This window comes from Protobothrops mucrosquamatus, unplaced genomic scaffold, assembly GCF_001527695.2.
Source record: "Protobothrops mucrosquamatus isolate PMUCROS unplaced genomic scaffold, P.Mucros_1.0 scaffold957, whole genome shotgun sequence".
Classification (NCBI taxonomy): domain Eukaryota; kingdom Metazoa; phylum Chordata; class Lepidosauria; order Squamata; family Viperidae; genus Protobothrops; species Protobothrops mucrosquamatus.
In genome coordinates, this window is record NW_015387201.1 from 509,629 (window position 1) to 536,826 (window position 27,198).

The following is a 27,198-nucleotide window of genomic DNA, read 5'->3' on the forward strand; positions in this document are numbered from 1 at the left end:
CCAGACAGGAAAAAAAGAAGAAGTCGGGGTGGGTGGGTGGGTGGGTGGGTGGGGAAAGAATCTGCCATGCAGCAGCAGCAGCAGCAGGCTGCAACCTTTCAGTAGCTGGCAATCTCACGCTGTGGATTTCCAATTAAAGTCAATCAATCCTCAGTTTCCATCTGGTCTTTCCCAACACCAATTAAAGGTCAAGCAAAGGCTCTAGGCACGCTGCTATCCCCCCCCATACACACACACACCGTCTAATCAGAGGCACGAGATGGGGCAGGAGGAGAGCTCAAAAGAGGGCTGACCGAACAGATCTGAACCTGGGACGGAATCCCAGTCGGGAAGAGGAACTATTACAGGCTCAACTAGTACAGAGAGGGCTGGAAGAGACCTTGGAGGTCTTCTAGTCCAACCCTTGGCTCAAGGCAGAAGGGCTTCTACCCTCCCGGACAAATGGATGTCCAATCTTTTCTTGAAAGCCTCCGGTGTTGGAGGACCCACGACTGCAGGGGGGGGGGGGCAGGCCGTTCCCCTGCTTAACTGTTCCCACTGTCAGGAAATGTCTCCTGAGTTGGATCCCTCTCCGTTGCTTCTTGTCCTGCCTTCTGGTGCTTTGGAGAAGGGATAGACCCTCTCTCCTCTGGGACAGCCCCTCAAATATTGGAAGACAGTTTTCATGCCATCCTTAATCGTCTCTTCGTTCGGGGAGACATATACCTAATTCCCTTAACCCTTCATCGTGCAGGTCATTATCATCTTTGTGGCCCTTCTCTGCGCTCTAAGTGCCCAACCCATGCCGCTTGGCCAAACCAACCAGACCCACCTCCTTCTCCTGCTGTTAGGACCCCCTGCCTTTGACTTATTCGATTTAGAAGCTGCCCAGCTCTGGACCACTCAAGCTGGCTTAGGCTTTCAAAAGGAGGAAAGTGTAAAATAGAAAATCAGAACAAGTGTACCCACGAGGGGGGAAAAAATAACATACACTTCAAGTTTTTAAAAAAGAAATCCATGGGGGTTTAAAAATCAGGCTACCCCAAGGCCTGGAAGAACAGCCTGAGTTTCAAAGATTTGGGTGGGACATCATTAGGGTGGGAGTCAATACTGGGGGGGGGGGGAGATAAATCCTATCGCAGAGGGTAGAGGCTGCAAAAGGGAAGATCTGCTTTCCAATGCACGTAACTGTGAATTACGTGCATTGGATGTATTAGGATCCATTGGATCCTAATCTATGGGATGTATTTGGATCTATTAGGACATGGGAGTCTTACCGACCGGGCAGAAATAAATGGAGACAGATGCCTCTGTCCCAGTTTTCTTTCCCATTTTTCTTAAAGCAGCCATTTTCCTTTGTTCCAAATATATGTACTCATTTTAAAAAAAGAAAAAGAAAGAAAGATGGCCAGCTGCCTTGGTTAGTTCAAGCTTTTGAATCCTTAAATGGAGATATAAATACATATTTACCACTAACTGCATTAAGAGCCATGAATGGGAAACTATTCTGCTACCTTATTGAGAGGCAGCTGTATCGTATTGTATTCGGGGCAATTATACTGATATTTTTTTTCCATCCTGCTTCTGATGCAAAAGGGGTAGACGTGTGTGAAATATTATATATATATATATGTATATATATATATATCAGAAACGCGCACTGTGAATAGCAGCTTGGGAGTCTCTCTTGCTTATAAATAAGAAAAAGGTGTTGTGAAATTAAAGGCAAGAAACATGTATTTAACTTTGAGGAAGCAATTTTCGCTTAATTGATAGTGTTTCTGTTTCTAACCGAGCAGCTATTATACCTCTTATTGCAATTAATTTCGCATCGTGGTGGAAGCCTCCGACAGCGTATCATTTCCGTCAGCCCCGTCTGACGGATCCTGCGCACAAACAAACGCCATTAACTGGCTGCGACCCGTCGCACCTTCACCTCTCCCCAAACTCTGCTGACAAGGGGGCAAACGGACAGGTCTAAAAAGTCTCTCCGGCTGCCTCCCACGTGTGTTGAAGCGACAACCCTGTAATTTCCATCCTGGCTTTTCAACCGTCAGTTCTTCCCTGAGACCCCAGAGGCTGGAGACAGCAGGGACCTTATTCAGAAGCAGGTGCCCGTCCTCCTAAAAATAGCGGGGTTGTCAACCTCTCCGTCCCCCCCTGCTTGAGACTATTGTGCTCATCGCTGGCTTCGGCGCAATTCTCCGTTAGCAGATGCTCCGGAGCAGTTTTTTTCCCTATTTGCTGCTGCTTTGTGTATTTTGGCTAGGCCACATCTTTTTTTTTTTTTTTTTTTACTTCCCAAAAGGAAGACCTGCTGCTCGAGACGCCTGTTAACAACACCAAAACAGGTGGGTCACCTTATGGGCTTTCTTTCCCACCTGCAAGGAGAGAAATGTTGTCAGAAAATGGGGGGGGGGGGGGGAAGAGAGAGAGGGAGGGATGGAGGAGGAATGTCCTGCCACTTGTTTCCGCTCAAGGAACAGCCACCGCGAGGAATGTAAGGCTTTGAAAACGCTGTTTTTAAATTCTGCTAGCGGAAAACCAGGAAGGTGAGAAATTGCTGGTTCGTGCGCTATGCTAAGTAAGGCCTGGTTGATTTGATTCTGCTTTGTTCAACAAGCCCCAATAATAATTAAAGTTACATTTCAGGCAAAGTAGATTTTTTTTTTTTAAATAAATAAATAAATAAATAAAACAACACAGTTGTTATTAAACTGTGGTTTAAGGAAAGAAAACTAATTGTAGAGAAAAATCCAGGGGCTAGGTTCATGCAATAAACTAGGCTAAAGGCAAACAAACAGTATTATAGCTCAGGTTATTGATGCGTCCAACTTTATGCTCCCGAACCTGGTCGCCTTCAGACTTGTTCTATCCTCCCCTGCCCAGCATAGTCTACCTCATGGGTCTTTGGGAAACTAAACAGGAGGGGTAGGCTATGAGCATTATTCTTAAGAGGAGAAAAAGGAGAAAGTATAGAGTTCTAGATTCCGTTTCTATTTTGGTCTTCAGCAGGGAAAGATCTTTGTTATCTGCTCCCAGTGCTTTGAATAAAAGATGCTTTAGACCAGAGTTTCTCAACCTGGACAACTTTGAAGACGTGTGGACTTCAACTCCCAGAATCCCCCTGGCTGAGGGATTCTGGGAGTTGACGTCCACGTGTCTTAAAGTTGAGAAACCGGCTTTAGCCTGAACCAGGCACTCTCTCCCTGCCAACCACTGGATTATGTTCAAACTGATGTACTCAAAACATCCCTACCTCCCCCCAACCAATGGATCAGAAAGATGCCAGATATATTTTTAAATAAACATCCCACAGGAAGTCTGTCCTGTACCAGATTCCAAGCTGCTAAGCCTACAAAGGAGTTAAACCAACAATCCGGGCGTGAGACGAGCCCGACTCGCTCTGTTCCTCAAGTTTGTCCAGCGACATGAACACTAATTTCCAAAAGGAACAACTTTCTGGGGTAGCCTCCCTCGGTTATCCCAAACAGCTAGCGTGTCTGGCAGCCTTTCAGAGCTGTAGATCAGGCTTGCAGACTGTGGGAGAAGAAGACATCAACAGCATGACTAACAAGAGCTACAAATGCTCCATCCTCAAAATGTGTAGGAACGTAAATAAACGCAAACAAGGGCGGCTTTTTAAACTCAGCAACGCTGGGCCACTTCAAACACATCTGGAAAATGGTGCTGATAGCAATCAAAGCGGTGACACTTTATGTAGAGTAGAAGCACGGGAAGACATGGGTTGTTATCTGCAAAACTAAACAGCTGCTGGGAGGCAAGGTGTGAGGTTATTTGGCTAGTCGCAAAAAAAGAATCTGGGAACTGTAGCCAAGAGTGAGACATGGCTGTGATACAGCCAAAGGCAATTGCAATCACGCTTTCAAAACTGTGAGGAAATTATACTGCCAATGAATTGGTAAGGTCCCCTCTTGATAAGATAAGATAAGATAACCTTTATTGTCATTTTTATACTGTGGGCACAATGGCACACAGTAGACCCTATTCTGGGTGCCTGATCTCCAGATGGATCCCATCCGGACAAGCAGGAGAGGATGGTGAGGATGTGATCCAATGAGTCGTGTCCGACTCTTGGCGATCTCTACATCTCCTGATCCTGCACTATTTGAGTTGTTCTATGCTCCGTGGACCGAAGGGGGGGGGGCTGGTTTCATGTACTGCCTGCATCCTGCGGATGGGGCTTTGCTTGTTTGCGTGGACCAGTTTCTGGCCTGCTGCGGCCCGGTGCCAGTCCACAGACCAGGGGTTGGGGACCCCTGCTCTAAAGAGGGACTTGGGAAATTTTAGCTCGAGAAGTGGTGGGCTTCCCTTCACTTGATGTAGTCCAATAGAGTTTACGCTGCTGGCTTTCCCCACTGGCTTGAGAATTCTGGTAGTTAAAGTCAACCTATTTTAAGAGTTGCCAATGTTGAGAAAGACCGCATCATTCTAGGGCACAGTCTTGTTGGGGTCTTCCCTTGCCTGCCCTCCTGTGGACTTCAAATTAAACAGACTGGGATAAGAGCTTTCTCTCTCTCCCCCCCCCCCCCACTGCTCCCTGTGAGCAATCCTCCAAGAATGTCTGTTGGCAGCCGTAGCTTACATACATTACGATGTGGTAGAACTCACCAACGGGATAAGTAACGTTTGGGAAATTCTGATTCTCTGGCGGTTTTTAAACTGACTGTACTTTCTCTGATTCATCACTGGGTTTTGCCCTCTATTACCCTGTCAGCATCGGTGCCCCCTTTATCTGCTGGATGTGGACGATGGGGCACCAGGTCACTTTGGGCTGTGGTTTACGGGAAGAGAGTCTTCAGGTAGACTGAGCACGCTGTTCGAAATGTGGGAAGCTACCTCTGCTTTGCCTAGTGGGCCTCCAGCGTGTTCAGCCAAAGGAGGCCTTGAAATCGTACCCGGTCAGTTCAGCTGCCAAAAATCTCTCTCCCATTTTCCAAAAACAGATGACCCAATGCCTCTGCAGCACACAGAGATGTTGGCTGCCCATCTTCTACCCTCTGCAGATAAAAAGCTCCGTTTGGTTACCGGTACAGAGAGATCAGGCCCCTTTTAAAAGCCGTGGGACCTGGTGACCTTTGGGGCAGGGGAGAAACAGAGACTTTCAGAAGTGAACACGGTTATGGTTTTTCTCGCCTCTTTGCCCCCAAGATGTTCAATGGCAGAGAAAGCAAAGTTAAAAAGGCAGTCTCTCTCTCTCTCTCTCTCTTTTTTTTTTTTTTCCTGATCCTGGAATTGGCCAAAACCTATTTCACAAGGATTGTTCTGAGAAGCGAGTAAATGCTGAAGGAAAGGATTTTCCCCTGCCTTCCCGACCTTTTTGGAGGAAAAAAACAAATATATTGTCCGGGCGTTCCGCTATTTCCACGACATACGTTCCCTCCATTAGCAGTCATTTTGGTTTGTAATGGTAGGATCTGTACAGTAATTGAAGATAGTTCTCTAAAAAAAAGTCTTTTTTTTCTCTCCCCTGGCATCTGCTTCCAGGTTCAAATACAGAAAGATCCCAGAATCTTATATATAGATATATATGCCTTTTTTTTCTCTCTATTCAAAAACTTTTAAACAAATGTGAGGGGGCCACCAAGTGGTAGAAAACAAGACAACAACACTATGGGATATTTTACATCTTGTTGCCAATTAGCAATGCTTCAGCATTATTTATTAAATTTATTTGCTGCCATCTCGCCACAAGGCAACTCAGTATTTCAGACAATAAGATGTCACCAGTGCCGTTGTGTTACACACAAATACACCGGTGTGCTCATGGGATCATCGTCCCTCGATTTATTTTTTTAAAACAAACTACCGTATTTTTATTATGTCTTTCCGAGAGTTCAAATTGGTAAATAACTCATCCACACTAGATTATAAGGAGACTGATGGGTAAAGGACAACCAGAATTAAAAACCCTGGGCAATCCTTCCTATTATTGGAATTCCAGCCTCAGTGTCTATGTTAGTTTTGTGGCACCCTTGGCAGAGCTTGACTTATGAGCTCAGCATCAGATGCCAAGGAAGAATATAATGGACATTTTCCCCCCTCCCTGTATCTTTGAGAACAATGCAAAATGGCTCCCCGGGCCTTGCCACTCTCTAGAAAGCCTCAACCAACTTATTATATATATTCATTCACCCTGTCTTTTTAGGGACAGAAAGCAGCATCCTTTTCAAACCAGTCCTTTGGAGCCATTTGGAAAAGGGCTGTCCATCAGCTGAGTCAGCCCTTCCGTTTTTGGCAAAAGTGTGAAATTCTGTCAGCTCAGATCGATGGATACTCAATTGGCCTTGGAAACCCTGGTCTGAAAGCAGATCATCAGTGGGAGCCTACTTTTTAATTTCCTGCATTATTACGCCTGGTTGCCATTTACGCACGTTCTGAATAATGAGACCGGACAAGCCATGTGTTGTGAGGGGATGCCAAAGAAAAGGTATCTTAGCCTCGCAAAAAAAAATAAATGGCAATTTCTGGATCACTCGGCACTAAATAGGAAACTTTGGGTCTCCAGCTCACATCAGATCCACCCAGCGGGATGAATGGCATATAGAGTGATGGGGTGTTGTAGTCCAAAACCTGGGCAAGGACGTGGAGTTGCCTAACCCAGCATAAACACTGTACACAGCCTCAGTTACAAGAAGGAGAGCTGCCTGTATAACAGGAATCCATTAGTATTCCAAACCAGATAATATTCTAGCCCAGTTAAACGCAATTGTTAAAAGTATTAGAACTTCGCCGTTGAGATACTGGGTAGATTTGATTACAGCATCAATTTTACAGGATCAGTCGAGGGAATTCACTCATGGTTTATTCAACACATGCGCCCAATTCCCCATCTCAACAATGGAAGTAAACAAAAGTAAGTCAGACCATAATGCATAATCCAGATCAATTAAAAACCCAGGCTCAGCCCTATGTATATAGGGGTGGGGGGTGGGGGGCACAAGGAGTTGAGTTTAAAAGTAAGCACAAAGCAGATTAAGCAATGGGTTCATGAGTCATGCTAACCCCTATCAAGCTGAATTGTGGTGAACTGACTCAATTTTCCACCTTTATACCACATCACAGGACCACAAATGCTGTAGCCATATTCGGTTGTGTCTGGGTGTATGCTGTGTCAATGGAGCCAATGGGATGGTGTTTAAACAGTTAGGAAATGTAAAGGAAAACCAAAAGATAGGTTCTCATACCTCATAGACGGTTCCATCAGGCTGCTGAAGGACTCCGTGGCCTTGTCTCTGATCCAGGATCCAGTCACCTTCAAATTTATCTCCATTTCTAAAAATACAGAGCCAGGAGAATAATTTTACGTGACTTGGTACATGGACTTTAACGGCACACAAAATAAAGCCATGGTCTCTTTAGCGTCATTTACCTGCTTAACTCACGCATGAAACCCCTCTAAGGTTGGTTCACACATGGGGCTAGGGCAGACACGTGTCCCATGACGGGAAACGAGGGGAAAGAGTACGCTTTAATAAGTCAGACTAAGCCATGTTAATTGGTTATACGCCACATTCGGCTTCTCTTTTGCTCTGGCTCTTCCAGGGTTCTGTGACCAGTTATGGATTTTGATTATTGCTCCTTCTGGAAAAATCTACTAGCCTGAATGCAGCTAAAGGCCTCACAAAATCATCAGAGAAACTCACAGGAATGTCATTTTCCCTCCTCCATGTTTTTTGTTGTTATGAAAGCTTCCTTGGTAAGTCTCTCCATCCTTTCCTATCAGCGACCCGTAGCCTATGAAGAAGACTTTGCATTACAGAGATGCCAAAAGTTTTTTGTTTTTAAATCACAGATTACTGCATAAACACTATCATTTTCTTGGCTGGTTTGAAAGCTAAAACTAAAATTGTCGAGGAAAGGAGAGGAACCCCCCCCCCCCCAATGAAGAAAACCTGCCAATTATGTTATGTTTTGTTGCTGGAGGGAAGCAACTTTTCCTCTTGTGAATTACAGGTATTTGTGCAAAGGGGAAATGTTGACCCAAGAAAACATTAACTATCTGACTGAGCTGATCCCAAACACAGATGGAAAGCAGTAACTGTTCCCTTCCAGACTATACAAAGGTGGGTCCAACTATCACACATGCAGGATGACACCGTTAGGCAAAGGCCACGACTTATGTGCTTGAGTCAGATGCCACGGTAGAAGCAAGACATTGCTCTTGTGTCACTGCTGTTTGTGTCCTTCCGCTTTGTGACAGAGGTTGCTGCCTTTTGTTTAACAGTTGTGGGATCCTGGCTGTAGTCTGGGATATGGCTGGTGGAAGGGATCAGCAAATCTGGGAAGTAGGCTTGTGCAGGGAGTTGGACTAGAAGATCTCCCTCCCAACTCTGCTATTGTGTTATAAACATGTGTTTTCTTGCACCCTAGTTATAAACCAGTATATCTTGACCAGGCTGGAGTGCTAATGCAATGCTCGTAGGCCAAGCCTATTTTGAGAATTAACCTTCTAATTTCTCCACTAATTAATTAATCCACCAATAGATTTCTCTCCATCTTCCAGATCAATCAACAGGGTTTCCCGCTTCAGTGAATTTGGGTTCAGGCCCTGTCAAAGATGGTCTGTGCCAATTCTTGATGGCTTCCCTATGTGCGTAAACCTGAGTATCAGAGCTTGTTGAGCAACCATGGTTAAATAAAGCTGCACGACATATGAATCCCACCCGAGATAGGTGGATTTTGCCCAGTTTACCTTCTCGTATCCCGTAACAGAATTCTCCTTCGTATCTGCCACCATTTCCATAATGAAAAACTCCGTGCCCGTGAAGTTCTCCAAAGAGGAATTGGCCGGAGTAAGTATTCCCTTGGATCAAAAACACAATAAAGTAAAAACTCAGGGGAAGCTCTGGCAAATGCAGTTTAATCATCCTTGCTATTCCCATAAAGATTTTGACGGTGCCTTTCTCAGCAGGAGACATTCCAAGTTACCAGCTGGTTTTTTTTTTATATTATTATTATTATCAGGACAGCTTCAAGAAGAAAGGAAGCATTCATTAGGTCTTTATCTTACAGACTAATAGAATCAAGAGTCGCTGTTCCTTCAGGTCTTTCATAACTAAGGTATCTTAAAAAGACGTTAGCGCTACTGCAAAAAAAAATAATAAAGAAGGAAAAGAACAAAAGAGATTCAGAGGGTTTTTTTTTTTTTTACGGTTAAGATGAAGTACTTTTATTTCATAGACAAGTTAACAGCTTTTTGATGGCCTACGTTCATTCAAATTCCTCATTACGGAGGAGGAGGTATGCTGAATATAATTAAAAGAGAGCCTGGAGTCCTTGGGGACAAAGTAGGACTGAATCTCAAAGTAATCCTAACAAGGATGAGGTTGCTTTAGCCACTTCACGTGCAACGGTGCACAGGTTGACTTCACTTAGGATCAGAATTGGGACCAGAACAGCTAAGCAAGACATTTGTTAAATGAATCACGCCCAATTTTATGTGCTTTTCTGCTACGGTGGTTAAGCCAATCACTGCCGTTGTGAATCATGAGGTCCCCCCCTTGACTTTGCTTGTCAGAAAGTGGCTGGAAAGCTTGCAGCTGGTGATCACGTGACCCCAGGATGCTTCCCCTGTTAAATTTGCCTGCCGGTTGCCGAGCCCCTGAATTTTGATCAACTGCCAAGATGCCACAATGGTTCTAAGTGGAAGGACCGGACGTAAGTCCCTTTTTTCATTGCCTTTGAACGGTCGCTAAATGTCAAGGGCTAACCTGTATGTTTGTATTTCTAGGTAGAATGCAACAAAATTGGATCTTTAACGTGCAGGATTTTACTATGTTCAGTTTGGGTTTTGAGCAGCACGCATACCTGGGGAAGGATGGTGTGCTTCAGTACTTATTGTTAACTCACAGCAACACAGCCTCCTATAAGGCAGGCTTCCCAAGTTGTGTCAGCCTGCTGTGTCCTACCATTTCTAGCTATCAGACCTGGAGCAGCTGTGAGGTTCTTATCACACCTACTCCTATCCACTCGATGCAATAAAAGAAGCAATTTTATTTCCTATCCTCTTTCTCTCTCAAGAGGGGAATGTTGACTTACTCAGCAGAACGCCAAAATTTAGGGAAACAATAAACGCAACAGAAAAAAACTCTTAAAACGTTGAATGTGGGCTAAAAAAGTTTAACTGGCTGACCAAGAGGGCAAGAAATATAAAATCCACAAAAGGAGAGACTGGAACAAAACATACCAAGGTGTTCCTGAATGGAACACTAACAGAAACAGTCCATGTGCCATTTTTGTTTGTTTGTTTGTTTGTTTGTTTGTTTGTTTTAACAGGCACCGATCACAAATCTAACCTGTTGATGCCCAGTATCTGAGTCCATGGCCAACAATTTCTCCATTGGCAAATTCACCTTCGTAATAACTTCCATCTTTGAACAGTAATTTCCCACGTCCTGGAAAACAAAGACCAGTTGAACACATTCTGGGTAAAGAAGAGCATTTGATTGGTTTGAAATCTTAAATTTATTGGGCTCTCTTTGCAAAGGAGAATCTTCAGAAATGCTCTATTTCATAGGGGATGAAGTCACTAATAAAGCTGAGAGTTAACAAAGATAGAAAGTTGGAAGTGTTAGTACCCTTTTATATGGCACTAGCGAGACCACACTTGGAATACTGTGTCCAAAATTTAGTCACCATGATACAAAAAAAGATGTTGAGACTCTAGAAAGAGTGCAGAGAAGAGCAACAAAGACATACAAGGAATGGTTGAGGGAACTAGGTATATTTACTCTAGAGAGAAGGATTAGGAATGACATGATAGCAGTTTTCCAGTATTTGAGGGAGAGGAGTGAGTTGACCTATTTTCCAAAGCATCCGAAAGCAGGACAAGAAGTAACTGGATGGAAGCTTATCAAAGAGAGATCCAACCTAGAATTAAGGAGGAATTGCCTCCAGAGGTTATGGGTGGTCCATTGCTGAAAGTTTTTAAGAGATTGGACAGTTATTTGTCCAGAATACTCTAGGGTCTCCTACTTAAGCAGGGGGTTTGATTAGATCTCCATAGTGCCTTCCAACTCTGTTATTCTGATTTTCTAATTCATAGAAAATGATCACCTTTTGTTTTACACCACTGAAGTCAGTAGTTCAATTTACACAGAACCCTTTATACTGTATGGTACCTGCTTTCCAAATTTCTAGTGAGGGGGTCAAATTAGCCTATTGGGGAGGAAAAAAGTTTTGCAGCCTTTTAAAGACTACCTTATTTTAGTCCAATAGATTATGAAATACTGTAGGTGTGAAAAGCTATCACACTGATGCCATCTAATGGTCAAGAGTATAAATATATTCCATCAAATACATCTCGTTTTGGAAATATCGAAGGATAAGACCAGATCGTTCTTTGCTTCCTTTTGAGGATAAAACAGACATTGGAAATCTTGGATCAACTGCAAAAAGATGAGAAAGATTTATACCAGGGGTAGTCAACCTTGGCTCTTTTATGACTCGTGGTCTTCAATTCCCAGAATTCCTGAGCCAGCTTAGAAGGCAGGGAGGAATTCTGGGAGTTGAAGTCCACGAGTCATAAAAGAGCCAAGGTTGACTACCCCTGATTTATACAGAGAAACCAGAATATGTTTTTAGTTTTCTTTTCAGTGTTTTTCTTAGCTTCCTGGTCATTTTCCATAGTTTTATTAAATAATTAAATTTGTGTTTAATAATAATAAACAATAATAAAAATGCAGATGCATCCAATTAATACTCAAAAGACCTGCCTGGTCGTCTATCAACCTGTTTAGCCATTCAGCGTAATGGCTGACCTTAGGTAAGATGCTATTTATATATATTATATATTCTATTTATATATATTATATATTCAAGATGGACAGTATTTAATATTTATTTGTTATGTATATGTAGGGGTGTGGGTCTATACATATGTTGTACATAGTATGTTTAGGTGTGTGTCATGTGCTTCACTTTGAGAGCGGGCAACTACATTTCATTTTTGATGTGTGCCGTTGTGTCCACAATAAAAAAATGACAATAAAGATTATCTTATCTTATTTTATTTCTTGGCCTACCGACTCATTTCACCTGGTTTGTATTGTGGGGAAAATAGGAGGAATAAGGAGTATTAGGTGTGTTTGCTCCCTTGGGCTATTTATAAAAATAATAAAGGTGGGATAAAAATAAAGTTATTTCTTTTAAAAAGGTGGTCACAAAACGCTGAGGTACCTGCTGAATAAAAACACAAACCTTCTGGTTCCTTACCGTGTTTTTTTCCTCTCTTCCACTGCCCTTCGTACTTGAAAAAGGAGTTGGGATAAACATAACGTCCATAACCTAAAAGGCAAGAGAGAAGTCAAAAAAATATCAAAAATATGTATTGGCAGGCTTTCTCTAACCTCACTTACCTCAGGAAAATTATTAAATACATTTAAAAAACGGGGGGGGAGGGAATATTTATGGGCAGGCTTCTCTAACCTCACACAGCTCGAGCAAATTATTAAATAAATTAAAAAAAAACTGAGAATTGTAATTGGCGAGGCCTGCCAACCACGGCCCGTCTTTGCAGCCTTCGGACGTGCAGTTCTGGTAGACTGCTCCTGCCCCGGGAGGCTCCGCTTGGAGCCGGCCGAGCCCTTCGCGGGGGGAGACGCCCTTCCAGGGCCTCCTTTCTCGTCGTCTCCTCCTCCTCCAGAGGCAGAAACCCTCCACGAAGCCGGGACGGCCCCCTCACCGTTCCTCCGGTGGTCCTTCATTTCCCCACAGTAAGAAGCGGCGCCCTCGGCCGCCATTTTCCCGCTTTCCCCTCAGGGGACGCTGTGTTTTGCCGCCATCGGATCTCGACGCGGATTGGCTGTCGCGTTGCTAGGAGGCGAGGCTTGTTTTTTTTTTCTTCCCTTGGAGGGGAGGGGTAAAGCGGTCCGGCTTTTGCGTGGTGCGCATGCGCGGACGGGCTGCTGGTCCAGGATGTAGAAAGGAAGCGTGCGGTTTTAACGCCTTGCTTAGTTTGGAGCCGGGGAGGGACTGCAGATCCCATGATCCTCAGCCCGCGTGGTCCGGGGAGTAGAGGAGGTTGGAATCCAACCGCGTCGGGTTGAAGGAGAACCCGGGAAAAACGCAGGATGGATTTCTACCCAAAGGCTGTATGAGCTGAGCCAACCATAGGGGCTGGGGATGATGGGGTCTGCAGTCCCTCCCCACCCGGGCTGGGCCGTGGCACTTGAAAGCAAGCTGGATGCCCGAGTACTTAAACCGTACGTCTGTATAAGTGGCTCTAAACGTTTCCTTAATGTATACAGTAATATATATATATATACATATATATATGTGTGTGTGTGTGTGTGCTGCAGTACCAAAATCAGCCACGAGGTGACACCCCTTTCCCATTCATTTTTGAGTCTGCAGTTCCCAAATTCCCCACCGGAGGGCAGCTTTTTGAATGTGTCTTGCGTCTCATACATAAGCTGTTACCAAAATCAGCCACTTGAGGGCAGTCTTTTCTCACATACGACCTGCCTTGGCTCTTTTATAACTCGTGGACTTCAACTCCCAGAATTCCTGAGCCAGCATGGCTGGCTCAGGAATTCTGGGAGTTGAAGTCCACGAGTCATAAAAGAGCCAAGGTTGCCTAAGGGCTAGGTGCCCAGGGAAAGTGACTTTAACCTGCAGGATGAGTCACGGATGCTGGTCTGTTCTTAGTCTAATGTCAGTTGAAAGAGAGCCAGGTTTTTGCGTGCCGATGATGAATTAAAAGGCAGAAGAGTTGATTGATCTGTTCCAAAATCCCAAAATGCCCCTTCCGGATCAACGGACTCGGATCCATTAATAGCTTTCTCGCTGGACCGTCATAAACCAGGACGTTCTGTTAGGGGCGTCACAACAGAGGAGCTTTCGCGGTCCAAAGTCCTCCCTCCCCCACTCTCCCACCCCAAAGAAACTCAAAGGGTTTGTAATGTGGTATTAAAAAAGCAAAAAAAGACCATTTTGTCACAATATTCTTTTTATTTAGTCATTGTGTAACTCCTAGAAGCCCCCACTGATCCTGTGCTGTGCTTGCAGTCTGTCTGTTGCTGTCCCACCTTGCAGGGAGGGCTTTGATTTCCATCCAGGAGAGGCGTTGCTTTCGCCGTTGCTCGGAGATGGTGTGTGTGTGGATGTGGATCCTTCCTTGAACCGGTGAAGGGGGTTTTTTTGGGGAAAAAAAAGACCCTCTTCCTTTTGCAATGGGTGTGTGTGTACGATTTCCGCTAATTATCATTAAATCTAGGTCAAGGAAAAAAGCCGGCAGGATCCCCGCTCACAAATTTAGCACGTTTTTAACCTTCTCTCTGACTCCGCCCCTCTGGAGGAATTTCAAGGAACTGTCTGGAAAGTCACCGCCCCCGTCTCGGGCACGCTGCCTGACAATCTGTCAATGAGGACTAGAAACCTGTCCTTGCCGATCACGAAGCTCGGTGTGCAGCCCAATTCGTACGTTCTGGGACCCTCCCTGCCTTCTCTTTAGGTAGGACAGCGAGCTGTGCCCCCCCCGGACAAAAAAATCAGTCGGGCCACAACGCTACCGAGGTGAATGTTAGAAAAGTTAAGACGCCGAAACCGGGGTTAGCTGACGACGCCGTTGTCTAATGGGAGGAAGGATTTGCCTTGGCATCGAGAAGCTACGCTAGTTTTCTTTATTTCTTTTTTCTTCTTTTTGCCCAGATGTGTGCCCTACTTTTGCCAAAAACTCCGCTAAGGGTTATAAAAATCATTACTGGGGAGGGGGGAAAAATAGCCTAAATGTGCTTTTACAGAACGCGTAGGAAGGAAAAAAGGAAAGAGATGGAAAAAAAGAAAAGAGTCCCTTGAAAATTTGCCCATTGGTTCCTCCTGCTTCTCCTTCACGCCTTTGATTTCTCTGCGTTCCCCTGCCGCGGGATTTCTGGCCTCTGGAACCGCTGGCTCAGCTCCTGGGTGAACACGGAGCAGCAGGACTTCTGAGGTTGGACGAAAGAGGGGGGGGGAGAGGGGGGAAAATGAGGTGAAAAGATCTTTTTTTCAGTGCCCCCCCTTGCCCCCTTTTAAAATCCAGCCTCTGAGAATGTCAGGAACAGGATCAGAAAGAAAAAAATGACTTGCGACTCTTTATCACACTGAACGGCCCCGTGGGTCACCGGATCCAAATTCAGAGGCTCGGCAACTGGCAGGCCCTTATGACAGTTGCAGCGTCTAGACGTCAGGCGATTCCCCCCTTTTGGCGACCTTCCGACAAGCGGAGTCGAGGGGGGGGGGAAGTCAGGCTCGCTTAACGCTTTAACAAACAGCGGCCAGAAAAAAAAAAAAAGGCCGTCAAAGGGAGCAAGAGCCACTTCGCCGTCTCGCTTAGCGACGGAAAGGCCGGGCTCGGTCGCGTTCGTAAGTTGAGGACTGGCCCGCGCGCTATTACAGGGCAGGGCTAGGCTCACCTTCTCCCGTTCGGCTGTGCGGCGGCTTCGTTTGGACAGCTCGAGCACGGCCGCCAGCATTCCCGCGAGGAGGCCGAGGGCCAGCAGGAGGAAAATGCCCCCCAGGGTCTGGGGCTTCAGAGGGCTCCACTTGTCGTGGTCCTCGTGGGAACAGCTGCTCTCCCACCACTTGCTGCGCAGGTAGTCCAGGTCTCCGGACTCGCCGAGTTTCAGGATGGCCACCGAGAGTTTGCTGGTCCAGGGGGATCCTAAGAGATTTAATTGGGGCGGGGGGGGGGGCTTCTTTTCAGCTGTAACTTTCAGAAGATCTTCTGGAGACGATGGTGGGTCTGCTGGGCTGTGCAGGCATTCACACAACGGGTCCACTGCGGTGTTTCTCGACCTTGGGAGCTTTAAGAGGGGCGGGCTTCCACTCCCAGAATCCCCCAGCCGGCATGCTTTAAGAGGGGCGGGCTTCAACTCCGAGAATTCCCCAGCCAGCAGGTTTTAAAACATGTGGACTTCAACTCCCAGAATTCCCCAGCTGGCATGCTTTAAGAGGGGTGGGCTTCAACTCCCAGAATCCCCCAGCCAGCAGGTTTTAAGACATGAGGGTTTCAACTCCCAGAATCCCCCAGCCGGCATGCTTTAAGAGGGGTGGGCTTCAACTCCCAGAATCCCCCAGCCAGTTTTAAGACATGTGGGCTTCAACTCCCAGAATTCCCCAGTCAGCATGCTTTAAGAGGGGTGGGCTTCAACTCCCAGAATCCCCCAGCCACACATTCTGGGTGTTGAAGCCCCCCTCCCCATCTTAAAAGTTTCCCAGCTTGAGAAAGGCTGATCTAGGACGATACATTTTAAACTCTATTGCTCAATCAGGGGGTGTCACACGTGTGTGTGTGTGTGTGTGTGTGAGTGACTCCCCAGCCTTCGCTGTCTTACCTTTTGGGGTGGCGATGCCGAAACCTCGGGCTCCCAGCACCTCTGGGGACCGGACTAAGTTGCAGTGCTGGGCCACGGCCAGATCTTGCGAAATGGACTCCCCGATGAAGGCGTAATTGGAATCCAGCACCCGCTGAATGGCTTCCTGGTAGCTCTTGGTCAGCACGGATTCCTTCTTGACCATGGACTCGTAGACCAGCTGCTGGATGGGACTCTTGGAATTCTGGGGGCGCAAGGCAGAGGGCTGACCCTTCGTCCCCCGGCGGGGATGGGGGTCCCTTTTGGGGGTGCAAACGCAGCCCACTTGGCGCAAACAAAATGCCGCCTTCGTTCGGCTGCCGAATCTGATTTGCAAACTAGAATTCCCAGCGGGCGCGTTGTTGATGGATTCCGAGGCTCGATCCGGTTTTTGGTCCAATTCAGTTTGGACCTTGGATCCAGCTCCCTTTGAATCAGACATTAATCCTTTGGTTTTCCTAAAGGTTTTGCCAATGCAGGGATGGGAAAAACCCTGAGCTCCGTGGGGCAGGATTCGATTACAGCCCCACGTCTAATCAAGAGATGCCAAAGGTTTCGGTGACGGGTGACAAACTCCCTCGTTCAAACAAGCCTCAGGGCATTTAACCTTGTTGGCGCTTCGGACCATAGGGCTGGAAGGGACCTTAAGAGGCCTTCTAGTCCAGCCCCCTGCCTATGTTTATGGCGGTGTTTAGAACACAGCACTGCAGGTAAACTCTGCTCATAGCCAGCAGTTCGATCCTGACCGGCTCACGGCTTGACTCAGCCTTCCGTCCTTCCGACGTCCGTAAAATGAGGACCCAGATTGTTGGGGGGCAAATAGGCTGACTTTGTAAACCGCTTAGAGAGGCTGTGAAGCCCTGCGAAGCGGGATATAAGTCTGAAGCGCTATTGTCGAACGCCGGTTTTTCCACACCAAACCAGGAGGGGCTAATGTGCCCTGCAGCTCAGCTCCCAGAATTCCTTGCAAGGATTTATGCCGGCTGGGGAATTGTGGGGGTGCTCAGGGCAGGGAAAGCCGCCGTGACCCGGAGACAAATTCCCAGGTGCTGAAAAGCCGAAGGGCAGCGTCCCCTTCCCGGTGAATCTCTGATCTGTGGATCTGTGTGAACCCAAAAGAGGAGACCCCCGCCCCCAAGTCACTCCCGGGCAGGTGTGGATCCAACTGGCCCACCTTGAAATACTGGAGCGTGGAGGATCCTTCCATGGTCCCGAATTCCAGCTGCCTTTGCTTCACCAGGTCCTCAAAGTTCTGGATGAAGAGGTGGTCACTTTCCGACTCCAGGACGAAGCTGAAGCCGGCGATGTAGGCCGCCAGCACCACGATGCCGAACAGCCACCAGACGGCGGAGATGACCCTGACGGAAAGCGATCTGGGCTGAGGGACGGTGCCTGCGCCGGAGAAGGAAGGAAGGAAGGAAGGAAGGAAGGAAGGAAGGAAGGAAGGAAGGAAGGAAGGAAGGAAAGGGAGAATTCGCAGCTATATATAAAGAGCTCGGCTGTTTCCTTGCAGACGTTTCATTACCAAACTAGGTGACCTCCTCAGTGCCAGGGATGATTTCCTAGTGGTCCCCTGTCCAGGTCCGAAGCAGATCCAACTCTGTTTCGGACATGGACAGGAGACCACTAGGAAATCATCACCTAGCACTGAGGATGTCCCCTGCTTAGTTTTTGGAGATCAGCCAAGGCTGGCTAGCAGCTGCCCTCTGTTGGGCCCAAAGGGGCGCTCCTTCAGATATTGGCAATTCGCCATCTCCCATTTGGGGGCCTACCTTGCAGGGTGAGCGCCCCAGCGCTGAACCAGAGGCTGTTCAAGCAGGTGAAGCCGTTCTCCTGGTTTCCGTCCCATTCAGAAGGGCTCATTCTACGGAGAAGCACAGCAAAGACCCTCAGGGGGATATGGGTTTGGAGTTCCCCAAGCTGAGCCCTTTGTACATGCTCAGGAAAACAGTTTAAACTGAGGCACAGACAACCCAAGGCAGGGTGGATCTCCACGCCGCGGCCTTGGCAGGCTTAGGCAAGTGTTTTTCCTTTATTATTACTCCGTTGATATTCTACAAAAAAACCCACAGCCCTGGGGATTTCCCGTGGTGGTGGTGTATCATCCTGCTACTCTCTTCTTTCTGTTTCTGAGAAGTGGGTTGGACTAGATGACCTCTAAGGTCCCTTCCAGCCCTATGATTCTATGATTTCCCGCTGTGGGGGCTCAGAAAATAAACGGCTTGCAGTCTCCCCATTTCTAACGTAAAGAGCCTTTTCATTCTGGCTAACACTTAAATTACTAATTGTTTTCTCTCTCTCTCTCTCTCTCTCTCTCTCCTTCTCTCTCTCCCTCCTTCTCTCTCTCTCTCTCTCTCTCTCTCTCTGTGCTTCCTTTCCCATTGATGGATTTACAGCCCGCCGTTCGAGGACAGCAAGTCCACCTTGCCCCCCACATGGGTGCTTTTTCTGACCTGAATGCCCAAATCTCATGGTCAAACCCCTTTCTTGGCACTAGAAGCGAGGGGAGAGACCCGGACCCTAAACCTGGACGCTAAAGAGCCCGTAGGACATTTTACGACCAGTTGATGTCTCCACCAGGTGACAGGACCTCCGTGGTGCCACTAAATTGCTCCTGAGACTTCTGTAATATTCTGCTGTCATCCTCCCGTGAAATTCGTCCTCGCATCTCTGGGTCCTGCCTGCCCTCCAAAGGAGGCAAAAGCATTTGCTGGCCAGCTCTTGGGGGGTGGGGGTGGGGGCTTCAAAATGGCCTTTTTCCAACCAAGAGGAAGGCAAGTGTGGGGGGGTGGGGTTACTCACCTTCCAGCCAGGAAGAGGCAGAGACTGGAGAGCAAGTAAGCCACGAGGATGCCGGCCCAGGTCTCCTTGGTGAAAGGGGTCAGGAAGTGGAAGAGCGAGGCCCCTTCCAAGGCGGCTTCTCTCTCCAGCAGGATGCCGATGCCCGTGTTCAGGAACGGCTGGGTGAAGTCCACCACGTCCTCGCGGACCGACGTGATGGTCAAGGGAGCCACGGCGAGGTCAGCCTCCTGGGAGGGCGAAAAGGCCAAAAGGAGAATCAACGACTAGGATGGTTAAAGGCCCGGAGACGAAAACACACGAAGGACGGTTGCAGGAACCGGGGATGGCTAATTTAGAGGAAAGAAGGACCGGGGGGGGGGGGAGACATGATGGCGGTCTTCCGGGATTTGAGGGGCTGCCACAAAGAACAGGAGGTCAACCTGTTCTCCAAAGCAACAGAAGGTAAAAGAGAAGAATCAACAGATGGAAACTAATCAAGGAGAGAAGCAACCTGGAACTAAGGAGAAATTTCCTGACTGTGAGAACGATTAGCCCGTGGAACAGCTTGCCACCAGAAGTCGTGGGTGCGCCATCACTGGAGGTTTTTAAGAAGAGACTGGACAGCCATTTGTCCGAAATGGTATAGGGTCTCCTGCTTGAGCAGGGGGCTGGGCTAGAAGACCTCCAAGGTCCCTTCCAGATTCTATTCTATTCTATTCTATTCTATTCTATTCTATTCTATTCTATTCTATTCTATTCTATTCTATTCTATTCTTTCTATTATTATTCTATTCTATTCTATTCTATTCTATTCTATTCTATTCTAATTATTCTATTATTATTCTATTCTATTCTAATTATTCTATTATTCTATTCTATTCTATTCTATTCTATTCTTTCTATTATTATTCTATTCTATTCTAATTATTCTATTCTATTCTATTCTATTCTATTCTATTCTATTCTATTCTATTCTATTCTATTCTATTCAGAAATAAGTCCATCTGTATACTGTACTAGATGACACACCTTTATTTTGTTTTGTGGTCTTTGCCATACGGAAAAGGAACTCGCTGATATCCAGGGAGAAAATAAGTCACACTTTACTTTAATCTTAAAAGAGGTCACCTTACACAATCATATAGACACGACAGCAGCGTTCCAGTATTTGAGGGGCTGCCGCGAAGAGTACCGGGGGGGGGGGGAGGGTGTCCCTCTCCTTGTTTGAAGAGCACCTCTTCCAGAAAAAAAAAAAAACATCTCACCTTCCTCACAATCTCTCCAATCATCCCAGACCAGCTCCCGTTGGAGCTGAGGCGCCCGTATTTCCCATCCTTCACGATCCCAACTTTGTACTTGAAGTGAAGCATTTCCGACAGCTTCTGCAACAGGTCGATGCAGTAGCCTTCTAACTCGGCGCCCCGGACCATCGCGTAGGGGTTCTCCTGGAGATCAGAGCGAGGCAAGGGTTTCTTTCTGACCAGCTCCTCCATTGCACGGGCGGGGAAAAGGGACACCCCATCCCCGTCCCCACTTTCTGAACCCTTCTGAACCTCCCTTCCATGTCAGGCCTGGCGCACTGTCCCGGCTGCGAAAAGCTTTGGGTCTCCCCTGAAAGACAGGGGGAGCATCCCTGTGGTCAAAATTTGGACGCTTGGCATCATATTTACGACAGTGGCGGTGCGATTCCCTTTTGCAACCTTCTGATTAACCAAGTCAACGGGGGCGGGGATGCCGGTTTCACTTAACGACGGTGGGGGACTAGCTTAATAACTTCTGTGATCCGTGGGAGCCAGGAAGGTTGTCAAAGGGTTGTCACGAATGTCTTGCTTAGCAACGGAAATGGTGGTCGTTAAGTCGAGGGATGTGTGTATTATGAACAGCGTTAAGCCCAGCTCCAAGGATTCGGGGGCCGTTTGCTCCTTACCAGAATAGTCGTGACGTAGATCGTCGGTGCATCTTTTCCCCCGGCCCCGAGAGCGACGCTGTCCTGGGGATGAGAACATTTAGGAAAATCAGCTGCGTAGAAGGAAATGAAAGACAGACACACACACAGTGCGGTACGACAACTGGCATTAGCCACGTTGGCTGACCTACAAACTGTTCTGTTTTCAGGGGGTGTTTCTCCTACAGAACTCTTGTGCGAACGGCAGAGGTTTCCGGGGAATTTATTTCCAGCTGCGCGCTTCAGGAAAACACCTGCCCTCCACCCTGGGGCACTCCAACAACGCCGGGAAAATGTCACTTCACCCCTCGATCCCAAGGCCTCTTCTCACAATCCAGAAATTTCTCTGACTGAGCAAAACGTTAGCAGAATAACAGAAAAACAGGACGACGGAGTTGGAAGGGACCTCGGAGGTCTTCTAGTCCAACCCCCTGCTCAAGCAGGAGACCCTACACCAAGGGAAGTCAACCTTGGCTCTTTTATGAGTCGTAAAAGAGCCAAGGTTGCCTACCCCTGCCCTAGACCCTTTCAGACAAACGGTTTCCCAATCAACTGCCTAATAACCAGAGGTTAGCACATCTCCGGGTTAACGCGGCAGGGTCCTACTAAGAGTTTAGAGTCCTGTCAATTCAATATTTTGACATTTCCATTCTTGTTGTTTCTAGACCGGCACCAGCTGGGAAAAGCTGAAATATTTTATTCATCTGATTGATTTCTTCCGTTTCTATAGCGGCCCAACTCAGCCAAGTGACTCCGTGCGTTCTTATGAGAGTTTGATAAAACTGTTCGTTCTTCTCCCTCCTCCTAGTTAATGTGTGTTTTCAGGGGTGTGCGTGCCTGCGTGTTTGTGTTTGTGTGTGTGTGTGTGTGTGTACACCAGTCGTAGAAGCAGGAGTCTTTTCTTCCTGGCACTCTCATCCCTCAGACAATAAAGAAGTGCCCATTAAAAGGAACTTCTGCCTGGGCCGGTAGGTTGACGAAAAATAATGGATACTGACCTTTTGGAGGGAGTTGCCATCCTCAGCGGCGCCTGAAAAATACAGGAAGGATGGAAATCATTTTACAAATAGCGACAGTTTTGTATTTTTCTCTTTAGCCACTCTGAAACTACGAAACAGACAAGTTTTCTTCCATAAAATTGCCTTAGAGACAGATGGGTTGCCTCTATAGCTGTCTGCTCATCCCGCACCGAATAGTCTCAGGCAGAGAAAGAATTTCCTCCTTGAGAGAAAAGAGATTTTTTAAAAAAAGCTAGAAATACAGGTAGTTCTTGACTTACAACCACAATCAAGCCCCAAGTTTCCGTTGCTAAGCGAGGCGTTTGTTAAGCGACAAGAAGCAACGGGTGGAAACTGACCAAGGAGAGAAGCAACCTGGGATTAAGGAGAAATTTCCTGACAGTCAGGACAATTAACCAGTGGAACCACCTGCCTCCAGAAGCGGTGAATGCTCCAACACTGGAAGTTTTTAGGAAGAGACTGGACGGCCCTTTGTGTGAAATGGTATATAGGGCTTCCTGCCTGAGTGGGGGATTGGGCTAGATGACCTCCAAGGCCCCTTCCAACTACTACTACTACTACTACTACTACTACTACTTCTTCTTCTTCTTCTTCTTCTTCTTCTTCTTCTTCTTCTTCTTCTTCTTCTTCTTCTTCTTCTTCTTCTTCTTCTTCTTCTTCTTCTTCTTCTTCTTCTTCTTCTTCTTCTTCTNCCTGACTGTGAGAACGATTAGCCCGTGGAACAGCTTGCCACCAGAAGTCGTGGGTGCGCCATCACTGGAGGTTTTTAAGAAGAGACTGGACAGCCATTTGTCCGAAATGGTATAGGGTCTCCTGCTTGAGCAGGGGGCTGGGCTAGAAGACCTCCAAGGTCCCTTCCAGATTCTATTCTATTCTATTCTATTCTATTCTTTCTATTATTATTCTATTCTATTCTATTCTATTCTATTCTATTCTAATTATTCTATTATTATTCTATTCTATTCTAATTATTCTATTATTCTATTCTATTCTATTCTATTCTATTCTATTCTTTCTATTATTATTCTATTCTATTCTAATTATTCTATTCTATTCTATTCTATTCTATTCTATTCTATTTCTATTTCTATTTCTATTCTATTCAGAAATAAGTCCATCTGTATACTGTACTGGATGACACACCTTTATTTTGTTTTGTGGTCTTTGCCATACGGAAAAGGAACTCGCTGATATCCAGGGAGAAAATAAGTCACACTTTACTTTAATCTTAAAAGAGGTCACCCTACACAATCATATAGACACGACAGCAGCGTTCCAGTATTTGAGGGGCTGCCGCAAAGAGTACCGGGGGGGGGGAGGGTGTCCCTCTCCTTGTTTGAAGAGCACCTCTTCCAGAAAAAAAAAACCCCCAAACATCTCACCTTCCTCACGATCTCTCCGATCATCCCAGACCAGCTCCCGTTGGAACTGAGGCGCCCGTATTTCCCGTCCTTCACGATCCCAACTTTGTACTTGAAGTGAAGCATTTCCGACAGCTTCTGCAACAGGTCGATGCAGTAGCCTTCTAACTCGGCGCCCCGGACCATCGCGTAGGGGTTCTCCTGGAGATCAGAGCGAGGCAAGGGTTTCTTTCTGACCAGCTCCTCCATTGCACGGGCGGGGAAAAGGGACACCCCATCCCCGTCCCCACTTTCTGAACCTTTCTGAACCTCCCTTCCATGTCAGGCCTGGCGCACTGTCCCGGCTGCAAAAAGCTTTGGCTCTCCCCTAAAAGACAGGGGGAGCATCCCTGTGGTCAAAATTTGGACGCTTGGCATCATATTTACGACGGTGGCCGTGCGATTCCCTTTTGCAACCTTCTGATTAACCAAGTCAACGGGGGCGGGGATGCCGGTTTCACTTAACGACGGTGGGGGACTAGCTTAATAACTTCTGTGATCCGTGGGGGCCAGGAAGGTTGTCAAAGGGTTGTCACGAATGTCTTGCTTAGCAACGGAAATGGTGGTCGTTAAGTCGAGGGATGTGTGTATTATGAACAGCGTTAAGCCCAGCTCCAAGGATTCGGGGGCCGTTTGCTCCTTACCAGAATAGTCGTGACGTAGATCGTCGGTGCATCTTTTCCCCCGGCCCCGAGAGCGACGCTGTCCTGGGGATGAGAACATTTAGGAAAATCAGCTGCGTAGAAGGAAATGTAAGACAGACACACACACAGTGCGGTACGACAAGAGTTGCAACTGGCATTAGCCACGTTGGCTGACCTACAAACTGTTCTGTTTTCAAGGAGGTGTTTCTCCTACAGAACTCTTGTGCGAACGGCAGAGGTTTCCGGGGAATTTATTTCCAGCTGCGCGCTTCAGGAAAACACCTGCCCTCCACCCTGGGGCACTCCAACAACGCCGGGAAAATGTCACTTCACCCCTCGATCCCAAGGCCTCTTCTCACAATCCAGAAATTTCTCTGACTGAGCAAAACGTTAGCAGAATAACAGAAAAAACAGGACGACGGAGTTGGAAGGGACCTCGGAGGTCTTCTAGTCCAACCCCCTGCTCAAGCAGGAGACCCTACACCAGGGGAAGTCAACCTTGGCTCTTTTATGAGTCGTAAAAGAGCCAAGGTTGCCTACCCCTGCCCTAGACCCTTTCAGACAAACGGTTTCCCAATCAACTGCCTAATAACCAGAGGTTAGCACATCTCCGGGTTAACGCGGCAGGGTCCTACTAAGAGTTTAGAGTCCTGTCAATTCAATATTTTGACATTTCCATTCTTGTTGTTTCTAGACCGGCAACAGCTGGGAAAAGCTGAAATATTTTATTCATCTGATTGATTTCTTCCGTTTCTATAGCGGCCCAACTCAGCCAAGTGACTCCGTGCGTTCTTATGAGAGTTTGATAAAACTGTTCGTTCTTCTCCCTCCTCCAAGTTAATGTGTGTTTTCAGGGGTGTGCGTGCCTGCGTGTTTGTGTTTGTGTGTGTGTGTACACCAGTCGTAGAAGCAGGAGTCTTTTCTTCCTGGCACTCTCATCCCTCAGACAATAAAGAAGTGCCCATTAAAAGGAACTTCTGCCTGGGCCGGTAGGTTGACGAAAAATAATGGATACTGACCTTTTGGAGGGAGTTGCCATCCTCAGCGGCGCCTGAAAAATACGGGAAGGATGGAAATCATTTTACAAATAGCGACAGTTTTATACTTTTCTCTTTAGCCACTCTGAAACTACGAAACAGACAAGTTTTCTTCCATAAAATTGCCTTAGAGACAGATGGGTTGCCTCTATAGCTGTCTGCTCATCCCGCACCGAATTGTCTCAGGCAGAGAAAGAATTTCCTCCTTGAGAGAAAAGAGATTTTTTTTAAAAAGCTAGAAATACAGGTAGTTCTTGACTTACAACCACAATCAAGCCCCAAGTTTCCGTTGCTAAGCGAGGCGTTTGTTAAGCGACAAGAAGCAACGGGTGGAAACTGACCAAGGAGAGAAGCAACCTGGGATTAAGGAGAAATTTCCTGACAGTCAGGACAATTAACCAGGGGAACCACCTGCCTCCAGAAGCGGTGAATGCTCCAACACTGGAAGTTTTTAAGAAGAGACTGGACGGCCCTTTGTCTGAAATGGTATATAGGGCTTCCTGCCTGAGTGGGGGGTTGGGCTAGATGACCTTCAAGGCCCCTTCCAACTTCTTCTTCTTCTTCTTCTTCTTCTTCTTCTTCTTCTTCTTCTTCTTCTTCTTCTTCTTCTTCTTCTTCTTCTTCTTCTTCTTCTTCTTCTTCTTCTTCTTCTTCTTCTTCTTCTTCTTCTTCTTCTTCTTCTTCTTCTTCTTCTTCTTCTTCTTCTTCTTCTTCTTCTTCTTCTTCTTCTTCTTCTTCNGGAAGGAAGGAAGGAAGGAAGGAAGGAGATGGGAAAGAGAAGGGAGGGAGAGAGAGAGGGAGGGAGGGAGGGAGGGAGGGAAGGAAGGAAGGAAGGAAGGAGACTATGACAGAGGTCTGTCATCTAAGTGAGAAGGGGAAAAACATGGCTGAAATCCAAAACAGGAACAAGGTATGTGGCAACGGTTCAGGCAGACACCTTCCTGATTCACAAAAGTTCTCGGCAAACTCCGATCAAACAGGAAAGCTGCTGTTTTCCCATTTTTGGACTAAAGGGCATAGAACAAAAGTTTCCCTGGAGATAAAATTTTAAGGCTCTTGTTGAAGACACTTTGAGAGGCGGAGAAGAAAGGCCTCTGGAGATCAAGGAGAATTTAAGCGAAACGCAAGCTTTAGCTGACATCAAACCTGATTTTGGGCTGATTCATACCTGGCCCAGTTTGCTCACATTCAAACTGCTTCAGCAAGTAAGATTTTTTTTTTTTTTGCTCAACCAACCCAAAAAGCTCGACGAGACAAATTCTCTACCAGCGAAATGCAACCTGCCCAGTACATCTAAGTTTAAATGATTAAAATAAACCTAAACCCAAGCTCAGCCATTAGTGAGATCAAAGTTCAAAAATAAAAAAATAAATATTCAAAAATTAAATATGATCTCTTTTGCAGATTTTTCTCCAAATCTGAGCTCCTTAAAAGAGCTCCTCAAATTTTTTTGCAGAAATGGGGAAAAGATTGAAGCTTTGATTTCACCCAGCCTAGATTTGGAGAACTCAGATTGGGAGTTACAAGCAGACCGTTGAGGTTTTGACACCTTATGCAGTTAGAAGTGGATCTGAAAGAAGGCAAATGTCTGCTTTAATTCATAATGCCTGCTTTAATTGATTTCATCAAGGGAAAGAATTCTTTCCAAAAAATAAAATAAAACAAACGCCGTCCATGTGACTAGTTGCCTCGTTGTCACACTGCATCTTTTTCAAAGGATACCTTTGTTATCTGTTAATGGGGTGTTTGTTCGTTTATTAAAGATGTTTTAAGATTTATTTAAAATTGATTAAGATGTAAAAAGCGTTCCTTCTTTCTACGTAACTCCGGGCGGATCTCAGGACCGCAATCAGAGTCCTGAACACATACATGCCTAGAATACTTCTAAAATATTGAGAACAATTCACTGAGGGGGACGTGGACTCTAGCTTTGTGTGAAGGGTGTCTTTTTTCTCTCTCTCTTTCTCTCACCTGTCCACTTAAGTTCTCCAAGCAAAAGGAACGTAGTGCAAAAGATAAAGCTGACAGCTCTGCCCAT

The 27,198-nt window shown here is 46.5% G+C and overlaps 1 protein-coding gene across 1 annotated transcript in view; it reads right to left on the bottom strand.

Moving 5' to 3' along the window:
* The window catches only part of LOC107290696 (probable glutamate receptor), a 106,174-nt gene extending 78,976 nt beyond the window's left edge, over positions 1-27,198 (bottom strand). The window contains exons 1-11 of the mRNA XM_015819600.1: positions 27,132-27,198; positions 25,143-25,174; positions 24,124-24,186; positions 23,462-23,641; positions 19,137-19,363; positions 18,107-18,198; positions 17,509-17,726; positions 16,317-16,539; positions 15,396-15,643; positions 14,887-14,927; positions 7,801-7,837 (exon numbers count right to left, since the gene is read on the bottom strand). Of these exons, the coding sequence (XP_015675086.1) occupies positions 7,801-7,837; positions 14,887-14,927; positions 15,396-15,643; positions 16,317-16,539; positions 17,509-17,726; positions 18,107-18,198; positions 19,137-19,363; positions 23,462-23,641; positions 24,124-24,186; positions 25,143-25,174; positions 27,132-27,198 (1,428 nt within the window). The remainder of the gene's footprint in view (positions 1-7,800; positions 7,838-14,886; positions 14,928-15,395; positions 15,644-16,316; positions 16,540-17,508; positions 17,727-18,106; positions 18,199-19,136; positions 19,364-23,461; positions 23,642-24,123; positions 24,187-25,142; positions 25,175-27,131) is intronic.